Source organism: Hemiscyllium ocellatum, chromosome 17, assembly GCF_020745735.1.
Source record: "Hemiscyllium ocellatum isolate sHemOce1 chromosome 17, sHemOce1.pat.X.cur, whole genome shotgun sequence".
NCBI classification, from domain to species: Eukaryota; Metazoa; Chordata; class Chondrichthyes; order Orectolobiformes; family Hemiscylliidae; genus Hemiscyllium; species Hemiscyllium ocellatum.
Genome location: NC_083417.1, coordinates 4,172,679 through 4,182,061, shown reverse-complemented (window position 1 = coordinate 4,182,061; position 9,383 = coordinate 4,172,679). Strand labels below are relative to the sequence as shown.

Here is a 9,383-nt window from a genome sequence, read left to right as displayed (position 1 = left end):
AGCTGAGACCGAGGTCTCAGAGTTTGGAGTTTAGTTTGATTGGAATTATAATGTTGAAGGCAGAGCTGTAGTCAATAAATAGGAGCCTGATGTAGGTATCCTTGTTATCCCAATGTTCCAGGGAAGAGTTTAGGGCTGGGGAGATGGCATCTGCCATGGACTTGTTGTAATGGTAGGTGAATTGCGAGGGATCAAGGCATGCTGGGAAGCTAGAGTTGATATGAGCCGTGATTAACCTTTCAAAGCACTTCATCATTATAACTTCCCCATCACTGATGTCAGGTTCACCGGCCTGTAATTACTTGGATTATTACTGTTTCCCATCTTTATCAAAGCAACAACCTTGCTCATTCTCCAGTCTTCAGGAACCACACCCGAGGCCAAAGAGGATGCAAAAGTACCGTTAAGACCCCAACTATTTCCTTCCCTGCCTCCCACAGTATCCTGGGGGAGATCCTATCTGGCCCTGGGGACTTGTCTACCTTCATGCATTCCAAGACACCCAACACTTCCTTCTTCATTATGTTGATCTGCCCGAGAGTATTTGCGCACCTTTTCCTAACCTCATCATCCCTCATGTCCCTCTCTTTGGTGAATACTGATATAAAGTACTCATTAAGGATCTCACCCATTTTCTCTGGCTCAACACATAACCTCCCCTCATTTACAGAACTGTGGACATTTTGGAGAGGGTGCAGAGAAGGTTTACGAGGATGTTGCCTGGTATGGAAGGTGCTAGCTATTAAGAGAGGTTGAGTAGGTTAGGTTTATTTTCATTAGAAAAAAGGAGATTGAGGGGGTCCTGACTGAGGTTTATAAAATCATGAAGGGTATAGACAGGGTGGATAGAGACAAGCTTTTTCCCAGGGTGAAGGGTTCAATAACGAGAGGTCACACTTTCAAGGTGAGAGGTGGAAAGTTTAAGGGGGATACACATGGCAAGTACTTCACACAGAGGCTGGTGGGCGTTTGGAACGCATTGCCAGCAGAGATGGTAGAGGCAGGCACGGTAGATTTATTTAAGATGCATCTGGATAAGTGCATGAGTAGGTGGGGAGCAGAGGGATACAGATACTTAGGAATTGACCGACAGGTTTAGACAATTGATTTGGAGGGCCAAAGGGCCTGTTCCTGGGCTGTAAATTTTCTTTGTTCTTTGTTCTTTTATCTTCAAGTCTTTCCTTAACTACCCTCTTGCTCCTAATATATATATAAAATGTCTTGGGATTCTCCTTAACTCTGTTGGCCATGGACATTTCATGGCCTCTTTTAGCCCTCCTAACTCCCCATTTGAGCTCCTTCCTACATTCTCTACATTCATCAAGGACTTTGTTTTTAATTGCCTAAATCTTTGGTATGTTTCCTTTTTTGTTGACTAAGCTGATAACTTCTAGGAGAAAGTGAGGACTGCAGATGCTGGAGATCAGAGCAGAAAATGTGTTGCTGGAAAAGCGCAGCAAGTCAGGCAGCATCCAAGGTGCAGGAGAATCGACATCTCGGACATGAGCCCTTGGGCTCATACCTGAGATGGTGATTCGTCTGCTCCTTGGATGCTGCCTGACCTACTGCGCTTTTCCAGCAACACATTCTAAGCTGATAACTTCCCCTGTCATACAAGGTTCCTGGTGCCAGGGTGAAAGACATCGCGGACAGAGTGCAGGAAATCCTCAAGGACGAGGGTGAAGAGCCAGAGGTGGTGGTACATGTCGGCACAAATGATGTCGGGAAGAAGAGGAGGCACATACTACAGCGGGACTTCGGAGAACTAGGAAGAAGGCTGAAAAGTAGTACGTCCAAGGTGGTTATCTCCGGTTTGCTTCCAGTTCCTCGGGCTGGTGAGGCCAGAAACAGGGAGATAATGGACTTGAACGTGTGGTTGGGAAACTGGTGCAGGAAGCAAGGATTTAAATTCTTGAATCACTGGGGTACATTTTGTGGCAAACATAAATTCTACAAGAGAGATGGTTTGCACCTTAATAGGTTAGGGACCAGCATTCTGGCAGGCAGGTTTTCTACTGTAACACCGCTACGTTTAAACTAAGTAGCGGGGGGGGGGGGAACAAACTGGATGTATAAAAAGGAAGTTGAAGGGAAAGTTAGAACAAGAGAAGTCAAGAAAGACAACTGTATCAATGAGGCAGAAAATTCGGAAAGGGATCATGCTGTAAGGTTGAGTGGAATAGGGGTTGATGGGAAGGGTGAGAGCAGTAACAAATTAAAAATACTGTATATGAACGCACAAAGCATTAGAAATAAGATGGATGAGCTTGAGGCTCTTTTGGAAATTGGCAGATACGATATTGTGGGGATAACTGAGACGTGGCTTCAAGTGGACAGGGCCTGGGAAATGAATATTCAAGGCTACACGTGCTATCGTAAGGACAGACTGACGGGCAGAGGAGGTGGGGTGGCCATGTTGGTAAGGGATGATATTCAGTCCCTTGCGCGGGGGGACCTAGAGTCAGGGGATGTAGAGTCAGTGTGGATAGAGCTGCGAAATACTAAGGGTAAAAAGACTCTCTTGGGAGTCACCTACAGGCCCCCAAACAGTAGTCTGGATGTCGGATGTAAGCTGAATCAGGAGCTGAAATTGGCCTGTGGTAAAGATGTTACTACAGTTGTTATGGGGGATTTTAACATGCAGGTCGACTGGGAGAATCAGGATGGTATTGGACCTCAAGAAAGAGACTTTGTGGAGTGCCTCAGAGATGGATTCTTAGAGCAGCTGGTGCTGGAGCTGACCAGGGAGAAGGCAATTCTGGATCTAGTATTGTGTAATGAACCAGAATTGGTCAGAGACCTCGAAGTGAAGGAGCCATTGGGAAGTAGTGACCATAATACATTAAGTTTCAATCTGCAATTTGAGAGGGAGAGGGTACAGTCGGAAGTGACAGTACTTCTGTTGAATAAAGGGAACTATGGAGCTATGAGGGAGGAGCTGGCCAAAGTTCAATGGTACAATACCTTAGCAGGGATGACCGTGGTGGAACAATGGCGGATATTTCTGTGTATAATGCAGAAGTTGCAGGATCAGTTCATTCCTAAAAGAAAGAAAGATCCCAGGAGGAGGCATGGGCGGCCGTGGCTGACAAGGGAAGTTAAGAAACATATAAAGTTAAAAGAGAAAAAGTATAACATAGCAAAGATAAGTGGGAGAACAGAGGTCTGGGAAGCTTTTAAAGAACAACAGAGGATTACTAAGAAGGAAATACGCAGAGAAAAAATGAAGTACGAAGGTAAACTGGCCAAAAATATAAAGGAGGATAATAAAAGCTTTTCTAGGTATGTGCAAGGGAAAAAAATGGTTAAGACTAAAATTGGGCCCTTGAAGACAGAAACAGGGGAATATATTACAGGGAACAAAGAAATGGCAGAAGAATTAAATGGGTACTTCAGATCTGTGTTCATTGGGGAAGACACAAGCAATCTCCCTGAGGTAACAATGACTGAAGGACCTGAACTTAAGGGAATCTGTATTTGCCAGGATTTGGTGTTGGAGAGACTGTTAGGTCTGAAGGTTGATAAGTCCCCGGGGCCTGATGGTCTACATCCCAGGGTACTGAAGGAGGTGGCTTGGGAAATCGTGGATGCGTTGGTGATTATCTTCCAGAATTCGATAGATTCGGGATCGGTACCTGAGGATTGGAGGGTGGCTAATGTTATACCACTTTTTAAGAAAGGTGGGAGAGAGAAAGAAGGAAATTATCGACCAGTTAGTCTGACCTCAGTGGTGAGAAAGATGTTGGAGTCTATTATAAAGGATGAGATTATGGCACATCTGGATAGTAGTAACAGGAGAGGACAGAGTCAGCATGGATTTATGAAGGGGAAATCATGATTGACTAATCTTCTGGAGTTTTTTGAGGATGTAACTCTGAAGATGGACGAGGGAGATCCAGTAGATGTAGTGTACCTGGACTTTCAGAAAGCTTTTGATAAAGTTCCACATAGGAAGTTAGTGAGTAAACTTAGGGCACATAGTATTGGGGGCAAAGTACTAGATTGGTTGGCTGATAATGATAAAGGGTAATGATAAACGGTTCCATTTCGGAATGGCAGGCAGTGACCAGTGGGGTACCGCGAGGATCAGTGCTGGGACCGCAGTTTTTTACAATATATGTTAATGATATAGAAGATGGTATCAGCAATAACATTAGCAAATTTGCTGATGATACAAAGCTGGGTGGCAGGGTGAAATGTGATGAGGATGTTAGGAGATTACAGGGTGACCTGGACAAGTTAGGTGAGTGGGCAGATGCATTGCTGATGCAGTTTAATGTGGATGAATGTATGGTTATCCACTTTGGTGGCAAGAACAGGAAGGCAGATTACTACCTCAATGGAATTAATTTAGGTAAAGGGGCAGTACAGAGAGATCTGGGTGTTCTTGTACACCAGTCAATGAAGGCCAGCATGCAGGTACAGCAGGTAGTGAAGAAGGCTAATAGCATGCTGGCCTTCATAACAAGAGGGATTGAGTATAGAAGCAAAGAGGTTCTTCTGCAGCTGTACAGGGCCCTGGTGAGACCACACCTGGAGTACTGTGTGCAGTTCTGGTCTCCAAATTTGAGGAAAGACATTCTGGCTATTGAGGGAGTGCAGCGTAGGTTCACGAGATCAATTCCTGGAATGGCGGGATTACCTTACACTGAAAGACTGAAGTGACTGGGCTTGTATACCCTTGAGTTTAGAAGACTGATAGGGGATATGATTGAGACATATAAGATTATGAAAGGATTTGACACTCTGGCAGCGGGAAACATGTTTCCGCTGATGGGTGAGTGCCAAACCAGAGGACACAGCTTAAAAATACGGGGTAGACCATTTAGGACAGAGATGAGGAGAAACTTCTTCACCCAGAGAGTGGTGGCTGTGTGGAATGCTCTGCCCTAGAGGGCAGTGGAGGCCCAGTCTCTGGATTCGTTTAAGAAAGAGTTGGATAGAGCTCTCAAAGATAGTGGAATCAAGGGTTATGGAGATAAGGCAGGGAGCGGATACTGATTAGGAATGATCAGCCATGATCACATTGAATGGCGGTGCAGGCTCGAAGGGCTGAATGGCCTACTCCTGCACCTATTGTCTATTGTTCCCAAATCCTGCCATTCCCATCCTTCATTTTCACAGGAACATGCCTGTCCTGCACTCTAATCATCTGGTCCTAAAAGACTCCTGTTGTCAGATATGGATTTACCCTCAAATAGCCACTCCCAATCCACAATAACCAATTCTTGCCTACTTCAGTTATAGTTGACCTTCATCCAATTTAACACCTTCATCCAAGGTCCACTCCTGTCCTTATCCATAAATATCAAAAACACTACTCCATACTTACTGACCTGCTGCTTCATTCCTGCCCACTGTCACACCAGTTTAAACCCTCCTGAGTAGCACTATAGAAACCCCACCAGGATATTGGTGCCTCTTCAGTTTAGATGTAACCCATCCTTCTTGTGCAGGTCTCACCTTCTCTGGAAGACATCCCAATGATCCACATATCCGAAGACCCCAACCTACCCCCACCTCCCATCCAGCTCTTTACCCATGTGTTCAATTGTACTCTGTCTCTGTTCCTAGCCTCAGTAGCATGTAGCATGGGGAGTAAATCTGAGATTACTACCCTAGAGGTTCTGCTTTTAAATTTACTACCTAACTCTCTGAATTGTCATTGCAGGACCGTGTCATTCTTCCGACCCATGTCACTTGTGCCAATGTGGACAATGACTTCTGTCTGTTTACCCTCCCATTTCATGATGTCCATTACCTGCTCAGAGCCATCCGTGACCCTGGCACCAGAGAGGCATCATACCCTTGCTGGAGTCTCTCTTGCAGCCACAGAAGCACCTATCTGTGTCCCTGCCTATTAAATCTCCAATTACTATTACTCTACTATGCTCTGTCCCTCCTCTGTACAGCAGGACCAGCTGTGGTGCCACTGCAGTGGCTATTGCTGCTGCTGTCACCAAATGAGCCAAGCCCTCATTGGTATCCAAAATGGAATACCTCGTTGACAGGGGACAGCTGCAGGGACTCCTGCACTAACTGCTTGCCCTATGTAAACAGTTACTATAGAGTCATAGAGATGTACAGCACGGAAACAGACCCTTCGATCCAACCCGTCCATGCCGACCAGATATCCCAACCCAATCTAGTCCCACCTGCCAGCACCCAGCCCATATCCCTCCAAACCCTTCCTATTCATATACCCATCCAGATGCCTTTTAAATGTTGCAATTGTACCAGCCTCTGCCACTTCCTCTGGCACCTCATTCCACATAGGCACCATTCTCTGTGTGAAAAAGTTGCCCTTTAGGTCTCTTTTATATCTTTCCCCTATACCCTCTAGGTCTGGGCTCCTCCGCCCCAGGGAAAAGACTTTGCCTATTTATCCTGTCCATGCCCCTCATAATTTTGTAACCCTCTATAAGGTCACCCCTCAGCCTCCGATGCTCCAGGGAAAACAGCCCCAGCCTGTTCAGCCTCTCCTTATAGCTCAAATCCTCCAACCCTGGCAACATCCTTGTAAATCTTTTCTGAACCCTTTCAAGTTTCACAACATCTTTCTGATAGGAAGGAGACCAGAATTGCACACAATATTCCAACAGTGGCCTAACCAATGTCCTGTACAGCTGCAACATGATGCCCCAACTCCTGTACTCAATACTCTGACCAATAAAGGAAAGCCTACCAAATGCCTTCTTCACTATCCTATCTACCTGTGACTCTAGTTTTTTTTTGTGACCACATTTCCATAACTCTATTCATGACACTGTACACCACTTGTATCGCCTGGGGTCTCCAACCACTTCTCAAACAGATCCACTTGTTGAGTGAGCAGCTGAAGCTGGGTACATTTCCTGCAGATGTAATTGTGAACTATTCTAAGGAAGGGTCACTGCACCTGAAACGTAAACTCTGATTTCTCTCCACAGATGCTGCTGGACTTGCTGAGCTTTTCCAGCAACTTCTGTTTTTGTTTCTGATTTCCAGCATCCACAGTTATTTCAGTTCTTATGACTAGCCCCCTATTGGCTGCAAGTTTACTATTACATTTTAATTAGCTATCTAAAAGTTACAATTATTACCTTCTAATAAATAGCCCCCACTAACGTACTTATTCCCTGAACTCCCTGTACTAACCATAATGTGAACTACCTGTTCTAACCCTTTAGAAAGACTGACACACTTCCCCTGCACTGCGGTGAGATTCCTTCACCTACAGCACTATTTCAACAGTGAACTCTAACTTCTCTCAGCTGAAAAATGTGTTGCTGGAAAAGCGCAGCAAGTCAGGCAGCATCCAAGGAGCAGGAGATTCGAGGTTCCGGGCATAAGTCCTTCTTCAGGCTCATGCCCGAAACGTCGACTCTCCTGCTCCTCGGATGCTGCCTGACCTGCTGCGCTTTTCCAGCAACACATTTTTCAGCTCTGATCTCCAGCATCTGCAGACCTCACTTTCTCCTAGTTGATTCTAACTTCTCTCAATCACACAACACCGGGTTCTAGTCCAACAGGTTTGTTTGGAAGCATTAGCTTTCAAAGCGCTGCTCCTTTCATCAGGTGGTTGTGGGGCAGGATCATAGGACAACGAATTGATAGTAAAAGGTCATAGTGTCGTACAGCTGATACGGTATACGGAATAAACTGCTGTCAGAGAAAGAGACTGTTAAATTCTCTCAGACTGTTTACACACACTCTCTCACTTTCACTCTCTGTGTGTCTCTCTCACTGTCTCACACACACACTCTCATCCTCTCTCTCTCTATCAGCCCGACCTCAGAGAGCACCGCACGCTTTGAAAGGCTGTGATTTCTAGAGGCAGTGCCAGTGTGTTCCTGACCTTCGGGCTAGGGTGGGGACAGGGACAGGGACACACCTCTCTCTGTGGAGTTTTCTTTTTCACCTTTGTCCCTGTCCCGGCTCCGACGCAGTCCTACCGACTGTCGGTTTCAGGGAGAGTCCTGCGAAGCCCCGCGACCCCTCAGGCAGCCCGAGAGATTGCGGAGTCCCGACCGGAGCCGCGCTCCCTGCCCACGGCAACATCAGAGCCCAATGGCGGCGCATCCTGGCCAGAGCCTGGTGTGTGCCCTGCTCACTGCTGTGGCGCTGGGCTACAGCTCAGGTGAGGGAGACTGAGAGAGAGAGGAGAGACTGAGTGAGTGAGAGAGAGAGAGAGGGAGGGAGGGAGAGAGACTGAGGGAGAGCGGGAAGGAGTGAGTGAGGAAGAGAGAGAGTGAGGGAGAGAGGGAAGGACAGAGTGAGGGAGAGAGGGAAGGACAGAGTGAGGGAGAGAGGGAAGGAGAGAGACTGAGGGAGACACGGAGAGGGAAGGAGAGAGAGAGGGAAGGGGAGAGAGAGAGGGAAGGGGGGAAGGAGAGAGAGTGAGGGAAGGAGAGTGAGGGAGAGGGGGAAGGAGAGTGAGGGAGAGGGGGAAGGAGAGAGAGGGAAGGAAGGAGGGAAGGAGAGAGAGAGGGAAGGAGAGAGACTAAGGGAGGGAAAGAGGGAGAGGGAAGGAGAGAGAATGAGGGAGAGAGGAAAGGAGAAGGGGAGAGAGGGAGGGGGAAGGAGAGAGAGTGAGGGAGAGAGGGGGAAGGAGAGAGAGTGAGGGAGAGAGAGGGAAGGAGAAAGAGTGAGGGAGAGAGAGGGAAGGAGAGAGAGAGAGGGAAGGAGAGAGAGAGAGGGAAGTAGAGAGAGAGAGGGAAGGAGAGAGAGGGAAGGTGAGAGAGAGAGGGAAGGAGAGAGAGGGAAGGAGAGAGAGAGAGGGAAGGAGAGAGAGAGAGGGAAGTAGAGAGAGGGAAGTAGAGAGAGTGAGAGAGAGAGGGAAGGAGAGAGAGGGAAGGTGAGAGAGAGAGGGAAGGAGAGAGAGGGAAGGAGAGAGAGAGAGGGAAGGAGAGAGAGAGAGGGAAGGAGAGAGAGAGAGAGAGAGAGGGAAGGGGAGAGAGAGAGAGAGGGAAGGGGAGAGAGAGAGAGAGGGAAGGAGAGAGAGAGAGGGAAGGGGAGAGAGAGAGGGAAGGGGGAGAGAGAGAGAGGGAAGGAGAGAGAGGGAAGGAGAGAGAGAGAGAGAGGGAAGGGGAGAGAGAGAGGGAAGGGGAGAGAGAGAGGGAAGGGGAGAGAGAGAGAGGGAAGAAGAGAGAGTGAGGGAGAGAGAGAGGGAAGGGGAGAGAGAGAGAGAGGGAAGGAGAGAGACTGAGGGAGAGAGAGAGGGAAGGAGAGAGACTGAGGGAGAGAGAGAGGGAAGGAGAGAGACTGAGGGAGAGAGAGAGAGGGAAGGAGAGAGACTGAGGGAGAGAGAGAGAGAGAAGGAGAGAGACTGAGGGAAGGAGAGAGACTGAGGGAGGGAGAGAGAGAGGAAGGAGAGAGACTGAGGGAGAGAGAGAGAGAGGAAG

The 9,383-nt window shown here is 47.6% G+C and overlaps 1 protein-coding gene across 1 annotated transcript in view; it reads left to right on the top strand.

Moving 5' to 3' along the window:
• The first annotated feature begins 7,837 nt into the window (after nt 1–7,837).
• The window catches only part of ces2b (carboxylesterase 2b), an 80,061-nt gene continuing 78,515 nt past the window's right edge, over nt 7,838–9,383 (top strand). The window contains exon 1 of the mRNA XM_060837925.1: nt 7,838–8,119. Coding sequence (XP_060693908.1) covers nt 8,050–8,119 — 70 coding nt within the window. The 5' untranslated portion in view covers nt 7,838–8,049. The remainder of the gene's footprint in view (nt 8,120–9,383) is intronic.